Genomic DNA, 22,200 nt, shown 5'->3' with positions numbered 1-22,200 from the left:
CTTCCCTTTCCTTTCCCTATGTATAGATAAAACGTTATCAAAATGATTCCAGTTCTTATAGATCCGAGGAAATGACTAATAATTCTGTATAATGTGGGCCAGACAAGTAATTTGGCGTTGTCACTTTGTAAAGAAAGACTAAGCGTCTGCGCACATACGCATTCAAACGCACATACCTATAGACTAAACAGGTAAATTCTGTTTTCAGTTAAAAAGGTGTCATTTAAGCAGCCCCTAAGTTAATAATTAACGATTTTTACAATGGATGTGATTCAAAACGTACTTTAGCTCGATAATAACTTTTTCCTAGAGCTGCTGTAAAGCCAAAACAATCTCTGTCCATTAATTTTCCTATTATCACTGTGAAGCTGCTTTGAAACAATCTGTATTGCAAAAAGCACTATAAAAATGAAGATGACTTGACTTTGAAATTTAATTTATAATACAGAGAAAACAGATGTGTGTATGTGTTCACGTGTGCGTTTTCACCTTGAGTGAAGTGATAAAGTCCAGATTCTTGTAGACTATGTCATTGAAGTAGTTTCTGATGTCTCTGAAAGCTTTCTCATGGTTCTTCATCAGCATGTTGATGTGGCTGTTCTTTCGCTCCTCAATCTCATGAATCTCTGTCTTACGTCTTAGATCTTCCTCCTGACGCAGCTTCTGCATCCTTTTCTCATATTTGGATCCAATTTCTGTAAAAATATTTCCACTCACGTTAAATCATTAAACCAAGTCTTCACTGCCTATAAAACTCTTCACATCCCATCCCCTTTTATTTTATGCCATATTATACTGTGTTATAGAAGCAGTATTTGACTGAGAATATTTTCTACTCATAATTGTTTTTTTTTTTTTGTTTTTTTTGATGTTGCAGTTTTCCAAGCACAACACATTGAGACTAATGAATGTAGGACAGCTTTTTTATTATTACTCTAATTAAAAAAGTAATAATTTTTATGTGCTTGTCACAAACTTAAAGAACAAAAATTTCACAGTGTTCAATAACCTTCAAAGAGCATAATTACCAATATATATATAATTGTCGTTATATAAAAAGAAATTTACGAACAAATTACAAATAATACAACAAATATTATAGAGATACAAATTAAATAAACTTGTTTTTCAGATACAGTAGGTTTATTTACCATGTATACATTTATTTAACATATTTTGTTGTTTTATTAACATTAATGACAAATATAGGCTACGGTCCCTTTAAGACCAAATCCATGCATACTGACTGTAACGGAGGGCTAACTTGCAAAGGAGAGTTTTATAGTCTTTATCGATCAGTTTGTATTAAGCTGCCTTAAAGAACTTTTATTTTGATATGGATTTGACGCACAACATTTGAGCTGTATAAAGCGCGGCTGTATAAAGTGTACAGGTGCTGGTCATGTAATTAAAATATCATCAAAAAGTTGATTTATTTCACTAATTCCATTCAAAAAGTGAAACTTGTATATTATATTCATTCATTACACACAGACTGATAAATTTCAAATGTTTATTTCTTTTAATTTTGATGATTATAACTGACAACTAAGGAAAATCCCAAATTCAGTATTTCAGAAAATTAGAATGTTGTGAAAAGGTTCAATATTGAAGACACCTGGTGCCACACTCTAATCAGCTAATTAACTCAAAACACCTGCAAAGGCCTTTAAATGGTCTCTCAGTCTAGTTCTGTAGGCTACACAATCATGGGGAAGACTGCTGACTTGACAGTTGTCCAAAAGACGACCATTGACACCTTGCACAAGGAGGGCAAGACACAAAAGATCTTTGCAAAAGAGGCTGGCTGTTCACAGAGCTCTGTGTCCAAGCACATTAATAGAGAGGCGAAGGGAAGGAAAAGATGTGGTAGTAAAAAGTGTACAAGCAATAGGGATAACCGCACCCTGGAGAGGATTGTGAAACAAAACCCATTCAAAAATGTGGGGGAGATTCACAAAGAGTGGACTGCAGCTGGAGTCAGTGCTTCAAGAACCACTACGCACAGACGTATACAAGACATGGATTTCAGCTGTCGCATTCCTTGTGTCAAGCCACTTTTGAACAACAGACAGCGTCAGAAGCATCTCGCCTGGGCTAAAGACAAAAAGGACTGGACTGCTGCTGAGTGGTCCAAAGTTATGTTCTCTGATGAAAGTAAATTTTGCGTTTCCTTTGGAAATCAGGGTCCCAGAGTCTGGAGGAAGAGAGGAGAGGCACACAATCTACGTTGCTTGAGGTCCAGTGTAAAGTTTCCACAGTCAGTGATGGTTTGGGGTGCCATGTCATCTGCTGGTGTTGGTCCACTGTTTTCTGAGGTCCAAGGTCAACACAGCCGTATACCAGTAAGTTTTAGAGCACTTCATGCTTTCTGCTGCTGACCAACTTTATGGTGATTCAGATTTCATTTTCCAACAGGACTTGGCACCTGAACACAGTGCCAAAGCTACCAGTACCTGGTTTAAGGACAATGGTATCCCTGTTCTTAATTGGCCAACAAACTCGCCTGACCTTAACCCCATAGAAAATCTATGGGGTATTGTGAAGAGGAAGATGCGATATGCCAGACCCAACAATGCAGAAGAGCTGAAGGCCACTATCAGAGCAACCTGGGCTCTTATAACACCTGAGCAGTGCCACAGACTGATCGACTCCATGCCACGCTGCATTGCTGCAGTAATTCAGGCAAAAGGAGCCCCAACTAAGTATTGAGTGCTGTACATGCTCATACTTTTCAGTTGGCCAAGATTTCTAAAAAATCCTTTCTTTGTATTGGTCTTAAGTAATATTCTAATTTTCTGAGATACTGAATTTGGGATTTTCCTTAGTTGTCAGTTATAATCATCAAAATGAAAAGAAATAAACATTTGAAATATATCAGTCTGTGTGTAATGAATGAATATAATATACAAGTTTCACTTTTTGAATGGAATTAGTGAAATAAATCAACTTTTTGATGATATTCTAATTATATGACCAGCACCTGTATGTGTGTGTGCACGCTGATTGAAGGACGCAGCTTGCAATCGGTGATGTTTTCTCTCCTATTGTATTTTTGCGCATCCCACTAGAGGGTTATAAGGTAGACAAGTTTAATTTCTATTATTGTGTAACTGTATCGTTTTATTGTGATGTTGGTTTTTATGTAAGAGTTACAGTGTGTTTGTTTTTGTTTTTTGTATGCTGTAGCTCTTACGGTGTCTACATGAGTGTCACAAATAAAACGCTAATGGAAACATCAGTCTAAGGAGTATCTGACCATCATTCCAGTGGGGTAGCATCAATAAGAGCTTAGCCATTCGTCGTTGAAATCTGCTGCACTAATGACTGGTGTCCACGCTGACGGGTCTTTAAGGAGCGTTCACGGGCAGCGGATTGATTTCTGATGGTCAACTGATGATCGTTTACGGATAACTACGGCTAAAAGGGAGGATTAAACGACACATTATGGACTGTGAAACGCTGTGTTCTTCTTCAGGTGACATTTATTGTTCGACACACATCTACAACAGCAAACGGATATCAAGGTGAAACGTTTAATCATTGAAAGACATTTGCCTTTAAGGTTAAAATAAAGAGTTTATACACTTTCAGTGACTTTAATGGAAACTGTGAAAACGTTTGTTGTGTTTGAAGAAAATATATTTATATAGGTGTTTTAAAGAAAATCTTTCTAAAAAAAGAAAAAGAAAAAAGGGGGTATTTTTAATTCACTGTTGATGCTAACATTGTGGCTATAGGTGATTTACTGTTTAGGAATTTAAATACCTTTTAACTGTGTTGGATATATATTGTATAGTTGTGCGTTAATCTGATAATTTTAAAATGACAGAGTTAGGCTGTTCTCTTGATAATGTTGAATGTGAAAGGCAGATTAATAGTCTCCAACATGATATTGAAACCCTTAACAATGAGTATCAAACATCAGCAGATAGCGTAGACAGACAACAGATAATAGAGACTATTGAGGCTAAAGAACAAACTTTGAGTGAATTTAAAGGTAAATTACAAGGAGATTTAGGTGAGACTCAGGGTCCTTGACGTTCTGTCCGTCCAAAAAATCCTACTGAAAAAACGCTTGTATTTCAAAGAGATGAAATTCAAAAGAAAGAAAGAAAGCTTATCTCCATGTATGAGAAATGGAAAACGTTAGCACGCAATTCCAGAGATCAACTCAAGTCTGATATTACTGAGAGCCAGTTAGCATCTCTTATTGACACCCTAGAAGAGGGAAAGGAGAACGTCATGCATCTCTATGTTGAAGTTAGAGACCATGTCACACCATCTACTGAATTAAGACGCCGTATCGATGCTTATGAGGCAGTGACAACAGACATAATTAAAGTTGCTTATGAAAGAAGGCATTGACGAATTTGATGCAGGTCAAGTAAAACATCGCTTAAAAGAGCTTCTTGAATCTAGCTATGCTGATTCTATCTATGGCTCCACTGTTTCCCGAATGAGTCACAAGTCTTCTGCCCAGTTAAGCCATTGTACTGCATCCTCGTGTGTAGCTTCAAAACAGGCTGAAGCAGCCGCAGAACTGGCGGCAAAGGAAGTGGAGTATAAAATACTAATGGAGGAAACTAAACAGAAGAAGAAAATTCAAGAATTAAAAGACAGACGAGAGAGACCTGAATGCTCAAAAGCGTGAACTAGAGAAGTTACAGGCCGAAAAGGATTTAAAGGTAGCACAGGCAAGGTTTGAGGCCTACAATCGTATGGCAGCTCAAGAAGTTAATAATCCTTCAACAAACTGTATTATTGGAGAGCAGTATTGTTTGCCTCTAAGCACTTCTATCCAACCTTGCTAATAAAACATCTCCATCTCAAAACGAACTGCCTTCTCTTGTGCAAGCTCTGCAAGACAGTATAAACTTGAACAGACTGCCAGCTCCAGAGCCCTTTGTGTTTAATGGTGATCCCATTCAGTATATTGAGTGGAAGGCTTCCTTTATGTCATTGATTGATAAAAAGAGTGCATCTGCTGCTGATAAACTCTATTATCTGAAAAGGTATGTTGGTGGATCGGCACGTAAGACCTTGGATGGAACGTTCTTCAGGAGTGATGTTGACGCTTATAAGGATGCCTGGAGCAAATTAGATCAAAGGTATGGTCAACCATTTGTAATACAATGTGCCTTTCGACAGAAACTTTCAAAGTGGCCAAAAATTCATTCAAAGGATGTTGTGGGACTCCGAGAATTTTCAGATTTTCTTAATGCCTGTCAAGATGCCATGCCTCATGTTGCAAGTCTACAAATTTTAAACGATTGTGAGGAAAACCAAAGGTTGGTTCAAAAACTACCTGAGTGGGCTGCTTCACGTTGGAATCGACAAGTGACACAAACCTTGAGAGACAATAAGGATTTCCCTGATTTTAAGACCTTTGCAGCAGCTTAGCATCTGCTGATAGACAAAATTTTAGAGAAACGAAAAGTAAAGTTAACGTCCTCAATACTCAAACTGTCTTGGGGTCTGAAAGGCCAAAGACCACAGAGAAAAATGTAAAATCTCACTGTGTATTTTGTCAAGATCCTAAGCATCAGCTCCATGATTGTTCCAAACTGATGACCAAGACATTAGCAGAACGAAGGGTATTTGTAAAGGAAAATAATCTCTTTTATGAATGTTTGAAAACTGGCCATCGTGCAAGAGACTGTCGTCATCGCCTTTCCTGTAACACATGTAAAGGGAAACATCCTACTTGCTTTCATGACGATAACTTTATCAAGAGAGAAGGGGCAGTCCCTGTAACAGCATCTGCTCCAATGTCAGAAGATGAGTCAACCGCTGTTGTATCCTTGAGCGTGGCTGGAAGTGGATCATCTTACACATCAATGGTCGGTGTGGGTATCATCAAGCAAAAATGTGAGTACAGAAAAATTAGTTTATGCCTTACTTGATTCACAAAGTGATACAACCTTTATCGACCAAGAAGTGAGCAATGTCTTACAGGCAGATAAATCTCCTGTCAAGTTAAAACTGACCACCATGACTGGAAAGGACACCATAGTGAAGAGTGAAAGGATTTCAGGACTTCGTGTAAGAGTTCTGCCACATATATTTTAATCTCCCTCCTGTCTATAATAAAGATTGTATTCCAGTCAACCATGCACATATACCTACATGTGAAACGGCTAAACTTTGGAATCATCTTTCTGCAATTGCTGATGAGATACCCTCTTTGAAGGACTGTGAGGCTGGGCTTTTGATTGGCTACAATTGTGCTAGAGCACTGGCGCCAAAACAAGTGATTGTAGGAGAGCGTGATGAACCTTATGCTGTTAAAACTGATTTAGGCTGGAGCATTGTTGGACCTTCATTACCCAAGCTTGATTTCTCTGGTGTTACTAGTCTCTGTCACAGACTTTCTGTCAAAGAAATCCCTCCAGTGACTCCAGCGGATACCATTTGTGTTTTAGAATCTGATTTTAAGGATGTTGATGACAATAAAACCTTATCCCAAGATGATATCATATTTCTGAATAAGTTAAGTGATGGTATAAGGAAAAATAGTTTTGGACATTTTGAAATGCCTCTGCCCTTTAAAGAAAGAACTTATTTGCCAGATAACCGACAACTTGCCCTTGTGAGACTTAACCATGTAAAGAAGAAAGTGTCAAAGGACCAAAGGAGCAGTATGTGAAATTTATGGAGGATGTCATTGGAAGAGGAGAGGCAGAGGAGGTTGAGGACGGTGGGAGTGAAGGCAACAAATGGTATGTTCCTCATCACGTTGTTTATCACCCTAAGAAATCAGACAAGCTGAGAGTTGTTTTTGATTCTGTGAGTTATGATGGAATCCGTCTAAATGATCATCTTCAAGGACCTGACTTGATGAACACTTTGACTGGTGTTCTTCTCAGATTTCGTCAACACCCTATTGCTTTAATATGTGATGTTAAGAAAATGTTTTATCAGTTCCATGTATGTGAAGCAGACAGAGACCTTTTGCGTTCTTTGTGGCAGAGAAATGGAGACTTGAAAGAACAACCTTAAGAGTACAGAATGACAGTTCACCTCTTCGGAGCGTCCTCATCTCCAGGATGTGTGAATTGTGGATTAAAGTATTTGGCTGAAGGTAACAAGGAACAGCACCCTTTGGACTTTAAGTTTGTAATGAATGATTTCTATGTAGAGGATTGTGTTATAAGTGTACAATCGACAGAGGATCCAATTAAGCATGCTCGAGAAGCCAGAGAACTTTGTGCCATTGGTGGCCTTAGACTTCACAAATTTGTTTCCAATGATAAAGCTGTCCTGGAAAGTATTCCTCCCTCTGAATGAGTAATTAATGTAAAAGAACCTGATCTTTCATTTAATGACTCCTTGACAGAGCGAACATTGGGGATTCAGTGGAACATGGAACTTGATTGTTTTAAGTTTGATATTTGTCTCCAGGAACAGCCAGCAACTCGACGTGGAATCTTATCTACAACTGCATCGTTGTATGACCCATTTCTTGACATTGACGATGGGCTCAAGGTGGGAGGACGTCTAAGCAATTCTTCTCTCTGTAGTCGATTCAAACATCCTGCGATTATTCCCAAAGACCATCATATTACAAAGTTGATCATAGCTGACTGCCACGAAAAGGTTAAGCATCAAGGTAAAGAGTACCTCTTTAATATTGCTGTCAGACAGTGTTGGCACACCCCTAAAAGAAATCTTTTAACTGGGGACACAGTGATTGTCAAGGACAGTGATCTACCTAGGCATAATAACTTACTTGTTAACTTGCAAAGGAGAGTTTTATAGTCTTTATCGATCAGTTTGTATTAAGCTGCCTTAAAGGACTTTTATTTTGATATGGACTTGACGCACAACATTTGAGCTGTATAAAGTGCGGCTCATTTCCGCCAAGTGTATGTGTGTGTGCACGCTGATTGAAGGACGCAGCTTGCAATCCGTGATGTTTTCTCTCCTATTGTATTTTTGCGCATCCCACTAGAGGGTTATAAGGTAGACAAGTTTAATTTCTATTATTGTGTAACAGTATCGTTTTATTGTGATGTTGGTTTTTGTGTAAGAGTTACAGTGTGTTTGTTTTTTGTATGCTGTAGCTCTTATGTTGTCTACATGAGTGTCACGAATAAAACGCTAATGGGAACATCAGTCTAGGGAGTATCTGACCATCATTCCAGTGGGGTAGCAACATTGACACATATCCTGTTTTCACCCAAATGTTTACGTCCACTTAAGCCATAACCAACTGTATTTACGTGAGATACTCCACACGATGGACATTTTGACAACTATGTGTGCATTTGACCATTCAGGCGCAAGGAGAACTGATCGCGCTTCTGGTCTGTGTCATTCAGCGTGATTCTGCCTATCCTGCCTTCACTAATCGATAACGAATTGTAATTGAAAGCATGCAGTTCGCAATGTGTGGGTTGTCATCATTAATTTTGAAGTATTTCCACACCTCTGAGGCTGACATTGTTTCTGCTGCTGCCGTCGGTGTCTCTGTGCACGGAAAATTCTGTCAGTTACGTCACGTAAGGTATCGGTCTTTGGTATCGGGGGTATTTTTACGAGTACGAGTACGAGTACAAGTACATGAGCTTGGTATCTGGCCCGATACCGATACTGGTATAATATAGTTTTTTTTGTGAATGAGTGGGCAGGGTGATTTATTTTCACATATTTTTTGTAGTAAAAATTCTAGGCTACAAGCTACAGTTCTCAAAAGTCTTGTGAACAAACATTCAAATATTCAGTATGTGTTTTATGGCCTTATTGCGTTGAGAAAAAAAAGGAGAAAAGTTACTAACCATGCATGATCTTCATTTTATAAAAAAAAAATGCAAATGTACATCTATCTTGCTTGCATATTATTGTAGCAAAGTTTGTGCCAAATGCAGTATTATCAGACTTTAGCCATTAACTCCCTTGGGTCGGCGGTCACGCCAGCGATACCACCTCGGTTTTTTTCTTACCAGTGTGAAAGAGACTCAAAATACTCTGTCAATGTTGCACATACAATTAAGAGTTATACACCATTTTAATCTGTGGAATATCTTCTTTTATTTGTGTACACTCGTGTACAAAATGTTGTGCTTTTTGCAAAATAAAGAAAACTAACATGATGCGTGATCTGTCGTCTCCCTCTGTACCAAGTCCAATCTGATAGTTCTCAGAAAATGAACTGTAACTTCGTGAATACTAATCACAAAAAAATTAGACTTATGTCTAAAGAAACGTTGAAATGTCAGGTTTTAAATTGTGTAAGTCAAATCGAAAACAAAAATTCTGTGTTTATGTAATCTGTATGAAAAGAGACATGTCAGAAGTCCGTGATTCAGCTCATCATCCGCTAATGCGGCCACACCCACGGAGCGAGCGCTATTGAGACGCAAATTCTGAGGCAATACATGTATACATCGTCTCAATCGTGTATTTATTGTTTATCTGTATGTTAAAGCCATGGTTAGAGACCTCTGGAAGACATGCCATTAGTTCCTGGAATGTCCTGTTCTTCTTTAGATTAATTTGTGGACTAAATGTGCACAGAGCGCCCTCCGGCTGCAAGTATGAATTGAAAACACAGTATCCAGCGTTCATAGTGATGACAATAAATATTAAATAAATATTACTCCTCTGTATAGAAAATTGACAAACATATGAGAATCCATCAGTATTTCTCCAAATGTGCATGCTTTTAAGCTAAAAGGCTATATGAAATGCCATAGAGGTAAAATTAATGTTCAGATGCTTTGCATCACAGAAATACATTATATTTTAAAGTATATAATAGAATACCATTATTTTAAATTGTAATAATATTTCACAGTATTGCTGTTTTTTCTGTATGTTTGATATACAACATGATGAGCTTGTGACATGATCACAGAGGGTTGTTTCACAGCCTACCTGACTGAAAGAGGTCATTAGAGGTCTTTATGCGATTCTTTTGTCTTCTCAGGTGTGAATTACCTCATTATTCATGACGATTTACGCCTCCACGCATAATGTGTTTCTTGACAAAAAGTGTCTTACAAAAACTAAATCAATATATTGTTTTATATGAACGAGTAGGCAGGATAATTTTTACATCATTTTGAAGCAAAAACTCTAGTCTACAACCTCCAATACCCAGAAGTCTTGTGAACACAGATTTTTTTTATTTTTGGCTTTATTTCAGTGACTTAAGTTTTTTTTTTTTTCAATAACCACGCATAAACGTTATTCCTTCAAAAACACAAACATGTACATACATGTTCCTCACATATTATTGTAGCCTAGTTCGTGCTGAATACAGTGTAATGACACTTTTTCCAATAATATGTTTATGAACAACTGAAAAAAGCACAAATGTCAGGGCATGTCAAAACTTCTTCAGGGCCCTGAAAATCCTCAGACCCCAGAGGGTTAATATGTTATAAGTAACAGAAATCAGCACAAATGTCAGGGTATGTCAAAACACCTCCAGGGCCCAGAAAACACCTCAGACCCCAGAGGGTTAAGGGGTCGAGGACCTGTCCATATAAACTTCCCTCATCCATGTTTAAATACAGTTGTCAATCCTTTATAGCATGAAAATTAATCTTGTATTCAGATTCTGAATTGGTAATAAACAGAAAGCAAGAGAACCCTTTATAATCACTAAGTCTGTCAATCTCTAAAGTTCAAGCTCACTGAATTCTGGTCTTTCACGAAAACTCATGTTAAAAAAGCTGTCTTAATTGTACAATGAATCTCTTATTTAGATTGTGTTTACACCAGTTGGTTATAATGAAAGTATTTGTGAGCATGCGGCTTGCATTGAATGTGCATTTTCAGCAGTGTTAAACAGATTCTGATTAACTTAGGGCCTCTGATAGGGCATTGCGTTCACATGCTCAACGAATATGATTGGCTACAATGCTCAATGCTTGTAAAAACATGCTGTAGTGTTCAAATGCTGTAGTGTTCAAAAGGGGACGAGACGTCATTCGACTCAAAGTGAGACTGTTCTGATTGCGGTCAGGTAACTATAAATCTTATGCATTATATGCGGTCAGAGTTGTTACACTTAGGCATCAACCTTTGCAGGCAGAGTGGCATTCACCTGAGGTTTATCTTAAGTCAGGTACTTAATGGGGAAAATCTATCACAATTTGGTGAGCCAACTAGGAGACCAAGGGATCCTCCCTTCGTCAGTGGGGGCTTCCAGACAGACTACATAAGTTTTTAAGTTTTCTCTACATTCTGCTAATTTGCAGAGAACCCCAATTAATGGAGGGACCATTCGGCACGGGCTAAGAAGACTTAATGTTAAGGTAGGACAGACTCCATACTTTTTCTTACAAATGTTTCTAAATTAATTAAAAAGTGAAATTGAATATGAAATTGAATTTTGGATTCTATTAAGTAAAATTATTGAAGAAAACTGGTGATCACATTTAAATGATGTTTTCCCTTGGCTATTAAGGGCAGTGATTATGGTTGAATTAAACAAAAGTGGTATTTGAATATTTTAGTTGTTGTGATGAATGATCCCAGCAAGCGGTCAATAAAACTACGCTCCTGCAAAGAGCAACTTGTCATGTATGCTGGAGTTAGAAGTGCTAAAGATTCCATGCTTATATGATCACAATCGAGGCAGTGATAATGTTGGACGACTAAAGACCTGTGCTCAGGGTGAGACAGTAACATTCTGAGTTAGTGTTAATGTTCCTGTGTATAGATGCTAAAGACCTGACACATGCCTGTGAATTTGGGTAGTGATAGCAGCTTCTTGACGGAATGCCGTCACGAAATTTGGGAAGGGTTAATGCCCTGAGATGATGTAGCACTACAGCTTGCTCTTTGCTTGAATAAGACTTTAGTTCTGATTAAGAAAGAAATATTGAAAGAGTTGAGTATGATCAATAGATCAATATTGTTACATTTTGAAATAAATAAATGCTGAAATTGTTATAATTATAATAGGAATATGCACCTGTGGTGTGCTGAGAATTATGAAATTTTGAGTCATACAGAAACTTTTATGGGTTAGACTTTGATTTTGGCTCAGATGGGTTACATAAAATCAAAAAATAGGTGCTCTAAATTTGTATTCCCGTTATTCCTGGGAGACAGTATGAAAAGTTGATCCATTGCAGATATGCTAAGATTTTGGTTTATGTTAACTAAGATAACTTTTGTGCATTGTGTTGAATGAGAGCGAGATTGGGTGACCAAGTTAAATAGAAATTTTGATTGAACAGGCACATAAAAGACATCTTGCAGTAATTTTAGTTTCTAATAAAAAAAGAGAAAAGACAAAGAATTCTTTACTATTATATTATACATCATACTCTAAATTAATTAGAGAAGTTTACTGCTATTTTCTGCATTTTGCAAAGAAAATCTGCTTGCTTTTTCCTGCAAAGAAAAACTAAGCGTATCAACAAAATGAGGAACTGCTGTTGTGTTACCCAGATGAGACTTCTGGAATTAAGGGACATTGATTACGGTTAAGAAAAAACTGGAATTTAAATAAAGAGCTGTAGGTTTAATTTGAATTATGCGGTTCTCTTGAGTGTTCACATTTCAGACTAGGCAGCTTCTGGAACAGCCACCCTGACTAATGGCAGCAAATAGACTGAAGTCTGTTTGACAAGACATGACTGCAGAGGAAGTTTTTTAAATCACAAATGCTGCACCAGGGATATGAGATGGGAATGTTATTTGACCATGGATCCAAGATTGTGTGGAGATCTCCAATCTTCTTTTAAGTAGCTCATGAGCAACAACATAAAGTTCGAAAATTGTAATTGTGCAGTGGATGACAAATTGCATTTGAGAAATTGAATTTGGCTCTCTCAACTGCAGGCCTAGGTCTATATGATTATTCTAAACTATGTAATCTATTGTATTTAGATTTGGTGGTATTCCACTCTTAACAAAACATTCCCCATTCAGTTCACAATCTGCTGAGGCAGAAAAAAAAATGTATGATGCTCTGGCCAGAGGGGGATGTGAAGGGGATGTGAAAGTGTGTGAAAGTGTGTGTGAGAGAGATGGTGTTTGGAGAGATACCAAAGCAAATAAACCAAGTCCAATCAAAACAGCTATACCTAAATTTATTAAGTGGGCCCACAAGGCAGAATATGCCCAATAAAATAATGGCCATGGATGAATTTGGCTAACTATCCAGGGCCTGGGTTATTATTGTGTGGCAAGAAAGAAACAGTGCCACACCTGCGCAGCGCATAACTTGGGAAGGCAGAGAGCAAGCAAGCTTGCCCTGTCCATCCCACTCTTAACTTTTTCCTTTTGCAGCATGAGGTCATGATGGATTTCATCAAACTGTTTCTTTTCCAAATGTATAAAATATTGTCTTGTTACTTTTAACATAAGCAAAGTGGGTTGAGTGTTTTCTAGGTAAAAAGGCCTATGCTACTGAGTGAAATTATCTGGTGATAATATGTTTCAGTTTGTATACAAAGAGAAAACAGAGTTGAATTGGCTAATGTTGAGAATAAAATTGAAATTTATAGTGCATCCACAAGGTGGATAAATAATGAGAATGCAAATTAGATGATAAAACCCAAAATTGTGCATGACAGACAATGGGAAGTCATGGGTTCAAGCCCTGCTCATTGTATTGAGAGCATAGTATGAGAGACCAAAAAAAGGAGCCAGGACAGCCCTCTGCCCAAATGAAATTTCCACAGGAAAAGGACGTCCAGACAGATAAGCAGATGAGTTAATACATGTTGTCACTAACAAAAATACTTAAGGTTTGCATTCACAGGTGACAGCAACCTGGAAATGGTTCATTTCTCCACCAATAAGGACCAGTGGAGGTGCGGTTGTGATCTTAGGGAAAAATCTCACAATGATCAGCAAAATGGTTGAAGAGTGACACCTGGGTCCAAGCCTCTCACCTTAAACTACACCAACCAGCCTAAACAACCTCATAAAGCATAAAGTGAGGGATCAAAGGTACGTGCTGGTAACGCCCCTCACCAATGAGGGAAAGCTCATTGTAACGGCTCGCAAAGAGTCAAATGTTTCAGGTAAATGGAAATGGAAAGAGGAAAATCTCTTAATACAGTAGACTATAGGGACTATTATTGAAGAACCTTGAGGGTTTTAAAATCGTAATGCAGACATTACAACCATAGATGCTACAATTTTTTAATAGTTGCAACAGTTCTCTAAATACGAGAGGATGTGTGATAAGTCTAGGTCCGAATATAGACCCTTTTCACATTTAAATGTCTATAGTGGTGAATAAGAGACTACATTAAATATATTTTTTGTGTTCCCATTTGCTCCAATAGCAAAAGAAAAACTCTGCAACAGTGTTTTCAGAACTTAATTTAAAAATGAGAAAGATGTCAATTTTACTGTCACTCCAACAACCACTGTATTAGAAACACCCTCACAGCAGTGTTAACTAGTTTTTTGTAATTTGATGCAAAATAAATAATACTAAATATAGTGTTATAAATGTGCATACATTTAAAAAATGGAAATATAAAAACTTTGCAGGATTTCTGATGCTGATGACCGTTAAACCGCGTCATCACAGTCTGTGAAAAAGGTCAGAATATTCTCATTCAATCTGATTAAAGCTCAAAAGTGAAAAGGGGAAAAAGAAAATCTGACTAATTCTGTAAATCTGTGAAGTATGCTACTGGCCACAGAAAAGACAACCCATGTTTAGAAACTCTTTAGAGTTGTGAGATCATAATATGACTTGCAAATTGATATAAGAGATTGATTTGTAAGGGGGAAACATTTAATTTCTAGATTATTATTAGCTATATAGCATAACTAGATTTCCAACATACTGCTAAAGGTTTTAATGTTTAAATAAAGCTCAGAGCATGAATTAAAACAAGTTATGTAGGGGGCACAAAGCTAAAACCTAGACCAAGAAAGATGTGTCCAAAACGTGTTAAAAACAATCATTTGAAACATGAATCTGAACAGTTTGGACATCCCAGTAAAATATTCTTTGTTGTGCTGGCATGTCTAAACTGTTCAGATTCATTGCTCATACAACAAAATTCTGAAAAGCTTTCTTAATTCACAATGTGGTTACCGAGTCAATGATCTGGATCACTGGATCCATTGTGAACTATTCCACTTTGCCAAAATTACCTAAATTGGCTCAGAGTTACTTTAAAATAGAGGTAGGACATGTCATGTCCATCAGTTGGCTCTGGAAAATAGGATTGTAGGGAGGTAGGTAAAAAATTTAATGCCATGTCAGCAGCTAAGGCTATTCTTATGAGAAGAACTAGTTTATACAAAGGTAATTTTCAAACAATGCAAAATTGGTTGTAATATATATTGGTTGTAATAAATATGGTTGTAATATATATATATATATATATATAGTGTGTGTGTGTGTGTGTGTGTGTTACGGTCTGTGGTTGATAAGGGTTGCACGACAAAAGAAATCTTTGTCTAGAACTTGTAACATTACTGTACCATTACATTACAACCAAACATGTAACATTACGCCAGGGCGGCACTGTTAACTCAGGGGACCAAGGCGAATCTGGCAGTTCAAGGGACTGTTCAGGGGGCCAGGGCGGAGCTGGCCGTTCAACAACATGTGTGTGTATATATATATATATATATATATATACACAGGGCGGAGCTGGCCGTTCAACTTTGGCGGCTATCTTGGAACGAGACTCTGGAAGTGCGGCGGCAATCTTATTCTCTGGACTGAGGACTGGGATGGTCTTAAGAACTGCAGATGGAGGGATTGAGGCATTGTTGGAAACCCATTTACGGAACCAGGGAAATACAGGAGGGCAGGAATGGATGGATCCATTAGAGTGGTATGTGGAGGGAACCGGCGTGGGGTGAGCTGGTGAGGCCAAGTGTGTTTTAGAGGGGGCTGGATGATGAAAACGCTCCTTTTCTTTAACTTCTCCTACTTCAAAATTTTAAACGTTTAAATAAAGAACAAGATTTATTGACTCGACTAGAAAGAAATAACAAGATGGTTTGCTATAACGAATAGTATTTTCATCCAGTCCCATCCGAAAACACACACTGAGGGAGGTGTCAGGCCAGCTCACCTGATGGGATAGCTTGAGAAACTCCTCCACATACCTCTCCAAAGGCCGACCATTCTGCCGCAGGCCCCACAGGCAGTTCTCAACCAGGATCATTTTTGGGTCGGTTCTTCTGTTTCTTTGGGTCTTGCGTTCTGTTACAGTCTGTGGTTGATAAGGATCACACGACGAAAGAAATCTTTGCATATAACTTATAATACAGTGAAGAACTTGAACAGGAGAAATTAACAACCAAACATGTAACATAGTGTATATGTTGTCTATATTTAGCAAGGGTTACATTCAAGCTATTTACACAGGAAAAACTGTTTAAACATTTTGGTGATCAAAGATGAGTATTAATGGATAAAATGATTGACTACAGGGGAACTTTAATGACAATCAATGATATTAGAAATTCTAAAACTTTTTCTGGTTAGACCTTATTACACAGGATCGATTGCTGCTCCTGATCGATTGCTCCTGTCTGCTTCGCTGCTCAGAGTGGTTTGCGTCTGTAACTCTGTATAGCTTTGTTTTGAATCTCTTACTATCATTCATTGTTGTTTATATTATCATTACCATATATCTAATATTGCCTATCACATTAATCTGATGTCGCTAGCTTTTAATCTTTTAATCTAAATCGCTATCACAACGCGTTTGCATTTCGCTAGCTTGTTAACTTGTCATCATTCTCTCGTGCACTCCTTTTTCTACACGTTCATCAAACAGCTGTGGTAAGTCGGATCAGTCTATAAACACGGTGAGTCATGTCATCCTCTCCTTCTATTGTTATTTGCTCTGCCTGTCACATGCATAGTATAGCTTTCTCTGTTAGCGACGAGGGATTTACATGTCATAAATGTAGGGAAATAGTCAGGCTGATAGAGAAAATCTCAGAATTAGAGACATGCATCCAAAATTTAATCGAGGATAGTAAGAATGCAAGGGCTTTAAATACTGTTTTGGATGCGACTAGCTTAGTGAACTCTCTACATTGTTCGGTTCCGGCTATAGAGCCCGCGCAGCAGGGCAACTGGGTAACGGTGAGGCGGCATAGTCGCGGGAAACACCACTCTTCCGTTCCAATAAGAACATCAAACAGGTTCTCCCCACTCAGTGATGCACCCACCGAGAATCCTGTTGAAAGTACCCTAGTTATTGGCGATTCTATTACACGAAACGTGAAAATAGAGAAACCAGCCACCATAGTCACATGTTTGCCGGGAGCCAGAGCACCTGACATCAAAGCAAATTTAAAAGTGCTGGCTAATGCTAATCGTAAATGCTCTAAAATTATTATTCACATCGGCACTAATGATGTTCTACCTCGCCAGTCGGAGATCACTAAAATTAACATTAGCCCTCTGGGGTCTGAGGATTTTCGGGGCCCTGGAGAAGTTTTGACATGCCCTGACATTTGTGCTTTTTTCAGTTGTTCATAAACATACTAATGGAAAAAGTGTCATTACACTGTATTCAGCACAACTAGGCTACAATAATATGTGAGGAACATGTATGTACATGTTTGTGTACTTAAGTCACTGAAATAAAGCCCAAAAAATATATTAAATCTGTGTTCACAAGACTTCTGGGTATTGGAGGTTGTAGACTAGAGTTTTTGCTTCAAAATTATGTAAAAATTATCCTGCATACTCGTTCATATAAAACAATATATTGATTTAGTTTTTGTAAGACACTTTTTGTCAAGAAACACAGTATGCGTGGAGGCGTGAATCATCATGAATAATCCTGTGATTCACACGTGAGAAGACAAAAGATTCGCATAATGACCTCTAATGACCTGCATATCAATGAGCTCTTTCAGTCAGGTAGGCTGTGAAAAAACCCTCTGTGATCATGTCTCAAGCTCATCATGGTGTATATCATACATACAGAAAAAATAGCAATACTGTGAAATATTATTACAATTTAAAATAATGGTATTCTATTATATACTTTAAAATATAATGTATTTCTGTGATGCAAAGTGTCTGAACATTCATGTTACCTCTATGGCATTTCATATAGCCTTTTAGCTTAAAAGCATGCACATTTGGAGAAATATTGATGGATTCTCATGTGTTTATGTCAATTTTCTATACAGAGGAGTAATATTTATTTAATATTTATTGTCATCACTATGAACGCTGGATACTGTGTTTTCAATTCATACTTGCAGCCGGAGGGCGCTCTGTACACCTTTAGTCCACAAATTAATCTAAAGAAGAACAGGACATTCCAGGAACTAACGGCATGTCTTCCAGAGGTCACTAACCATGGCTTTAACATACAGATAAACACTTTTCAAGACAATAAATACAGGATTGAGACGATGTATACATGTATTGCCTCAGAATTTGCGTCTGAATAGCGCTCGTTCCGTGGGCGTGGCCGCATTAGCGGATAATGAGCTGAATCACGGGCGTCTGACATGTCTCTTTTCATACAGATTACATAAACACAGAATTTTTGTTTTCGATTTGACTTACATGATTTAAAACCTGACATTTCAACGTTTCTTTAGACATAAGTCTAATTTTTTTGTGATTAGTATTCACTAAGTTGCAGTTCATTTTGTTTTTACTCTGAGTGTACACAAATAAAAGAAGATATTCCACAGATTAAAATGGTGTATAACTCTTAATTTTATGCGCAACATTGACAGAGTATTTTGAGTCTCTTTCACACTGGTGAGAAAAAAACCGAGGTGGTATCGCTGGCGTGACCGCCGACCCGAGGGAGTTAAAGAGGTGTGTGAACTCGCAAGTACAATGTCAGAAACAGTAATTTGCTCTGGTCCCCTTCCTGTTCGTTGCAGTGATGAGATAGTTAGCAGATTATCATCACTCAATGGCTGGCTGTCTAAGTGGTGTCCACAGAATAATATAGGTTTCATAGACAATTGGAAAAGTTTTTGGGGCAGACCTGACCTGTTGAAAAGAGATGGTATTCATCCCTCCTGGGATGGTGCTGCTCTTCTCTCTAGTAATATGACACATAGTCTTAGAGCTGAAACATGACAAACTGGGGCCAGGTCAGGAAGCAGACAGACCGGCTAAACCGAACGTCTGCTAGCTGTCTCACGTCACAGAAGTAAGATAAATCCCAACACATAGACAAATAAGAAACAAATAAGGAACAGAGATAATACTGATAAACAAATGATAAAGCTTGGGTTGCTGAATATTAAATCCCTTTCTTCAGAAGCACTTATTGTAAATGGTATTATCACAGACAATAATCTAGATGTGCTGTGTCTGACAGAAACCTGGTTAAAACCAGACGATTACATTACTTTTAATGAGTCTAGCCCTCAAGGTTACGATTATCGACACAATCCTCGTCAGAAAGGCAAAGGGGGAGGTGTTGCTGTAATTTATAGTAATATTTACAGTATTACTCAAAAGTCTTTCAAATATAATTCCTTCGAAGTGATGGTTCTTTATGTAATGTTATGTAAGTTGACATTTTTGCTGGCTACTGTATACAGGCCACCAGGACGCCATAAAGACTTTATCAAAGAATTTGCTGATTTTCTATCAGAGTTAGTACTAGCTGCGGATAAAGTCCTTGTTGTTGGTGATTTTAATATCCATGTAGATAATGAAAAAGACGCATTGGGATTGGCATTTACAGACATTCTAAACTCTATTGGAGTTAGACAACACGTGTCAGGACCCACTCATTGTCGTAATCATACATTAGATCTAATATTGTCACATGGAATCGATATTGATGCCGTTGAAATTCTGCAGCAGAGTGACGACATCTCAGATCATTATCTAGTCTCGTATATATTACATTTAGTCAAGGCTGCTAAACTGCCTCCCTGCCACAAATATGGTAGAACCATCACTTTCTACCACTAAAGATTGCTTTAAAAATAATCTTCCTCATCAGTTTCATTGCTTTAGCATACCAGACAGCTTAGAAGACCTCGATGTTGCAACAAACTATTGACTCTGTCTTTCCAGCACATTAGACTCAGTTGCTCCTTTGCGCTTAAAAAAGATTAAGGAAATTAGTCAAACGCCGTGGTACAACGAGCACACTTGGGCCCTTAAGAGAGCAGCCAGAAAAATGGAGTGCAGCTGGAAGAAAACAAAACTAGAAGTTTTTCGCATTTCGTGGAGAGAGAGAATGATTGAGTACAGAAAGGCCTTAAAAACTACTAGATCTGCACAACCCTAGGTATTTATTTGATACAGTTGATAAATTAACAAGAAATAAAGCTTCAACTTCTGATGTTTTCAAACAGCACAGCAGTAATGACTTTATTAACTATTTTACGTTCAAGATTGAAAACAATAGAGAGAAAATTATATCCATGCAACTGTCTACTACAGTATCGCGTCAGACATTGTAGTGTCCCTGAGGAAAAATTCAATTCATTCACTGCTTTAGGAGAGGAAGAATTGTCTAAACTTGTTAAATCATCAAAATCAACAACATGTATGTTAGACCCTATACCGACTAAGCTATTGAAAGAGATGCTTCCAGAGGTCATAGATCCTCTTCTTAATATCGTTAATTCATCTTTATCACTAGGATATGTACCAAAAACTTTTAAGCTGGCTATAATTAAAACCTCTTATTAAAAAACCACAACTTGATCCTAGAGAATTAGTCAATTACAGGCCGATCTCAAATCTTTCTTTTCTGTCAAAAATACTAGAAAAGGCAGTATCATCACAACTATGTTCCTTTTTAGAAAGAAATGGTATCTGTGAGGATTTCCAGTCAGGATTTAGACCATACCATAGTACTGAGACTGCTCTCATTAGAGTTACAAATGATTTGCTCTTATCATCAGATTGTGGTTGTATCTCTCTATTAGTGTTACTGGATCTTAGTGCTGCATTTGACACTATCGATCACAACATTCTTTTAAATAGACTAAAATTATGTTGGCATTAGTGGAATTGCATTGTCATGGTTCAAATCATACTTATCTGACCGTTATCAGTTGGTAGTAGTAAACGAAGAGATGTCATATCGATCACAATTTCAACATGGAGTACCGCAAGGCACAGTATTAGGACCGTTGCTTTTCACTCTGTACATGCTACCCTTGGGAGATATCATTAGGAAGCATGGCGTTAGTTTTCACTGTTACGCTGATGATACTCAGCTCTATGTTTCTTTGACTGTTGCGATCCCATCGGACTTATGATAGCTGCCTGAATCATAATAAAGCACTGTTCCCTGTTGGTCAGAGAAGAACTGGCCCCCCGACTGAGCCTGGTTTCTCCCAAGGTTTTTTTCCCCATTTTAACACCTGTTTGCCACCTGATGTCACCTGTTGGAGTTTGGGTTCCTTGCCGCTGTCGCCTTTGGCTTGCTTAGTTGGGGACACTTGACATTTGATATTCAACAGTGTTTTGATCTGCCTTTGTATGCAAACTGAACTGAGCTGGATGATGACAACACTATTTACTCCAGTGCTGATATAGATAAATTAACTAAATTAATAACTATTGATTCTTACAACGGAATGAATAAATAGTGAATCTACTTAAGATGGATGACGACACCATTTTCTTTAAGAGCTGCTGTGCAGCCAAAATTATATACCAGTTATCACTGTAAAGCTGCTTTGACACAATCCGCATTGTTAAAAGCACTATATAAATAAAGGTGACTTGACTTGACTTGATACAGGTCCTTAAATAGCAAAAGCTAAGAAAATATGGTTAAGAAAATGGTTAAAAGCGCAGAAAACACAAAGCTGAATCTTCATTTTTCAAAAGAAATGCATGGTAAGGTCTTAAATGACATCTGATGTTGTAATTTGTTGTTAGTGTATGAGTCCCATTCTTCTTGTCACTTGTTTAATATGTAATAATTTAGAGTAGGTCTGAGGGAAAGATTTGACATTCTGTACGCAAATTGATAACTTCCTTTGGGGCAATATCAGCCTGTTAATTTTCTAATAGATCAATGTGACCCAAAATCCAGCAAAAGATGATACTAAAACTTGACTCAATGTACTACAGGATGTTTAGTTTTTTACTAAAGATAGAATTTGATTATTTGAAGATAGAATGTTGGAAGAAGATGGTATATGTATGTGATAAAAATTGGAGAAATTGGTTGTATTTTCATTCCAGCTTAAGATGCTGATGGAAGGAATATGAAACACAAAAATTATAAGAGGTATCAGGTGGTATTTAAGTACAATTTAGCAGTAACTTAT

General features: G+C 37.6%; 1 protein-coding gene across 5 annotated transcripts in view; it reads right to left on the bottom strand.

The window, feature by feature from the left end:
• The window catches only part of gas8 (growth arrest-specific 8), a 122,114-nt gene that overhangs the window by 59,538 nt on the left and 40,376 nt on the right, over positions 1 to 22,200 (bottom strand). For all 5 annotated transcript variants that reach the window (XM_051871035.1, XM_051871034.1, XM_051871033.1 and 2 more), the window contains one exon: positions 490 to 695. In XM_051871035.1, the coding sequence (XP_051726995.1) occupies positions 490 to 695 (206 nt within the window). The remainder of the gene's footprint in view (positions 1 to 489; positions 696 to 22,200) is intronic.

The sequence above is a fragment of the Ctenopharyngodon idella genome, chromosome 18, assembly GCF_019924925.1.
Source record: "Ctenopharyngodon idella isolate HZGC_01 chromosome 18, HZGC01, whole genome shotgun sequence".
Taxonomy (NCBI): Eukaryota; Metazoa; Chordata; class Actinopteri; order Cypriniformes; family Xenocyprididae; genus Ctenopharyngodon; species Ctenopharyngodon idella.
This window is presented reverse-complemented; position numbering and strand designations above follow the sequence as displayed.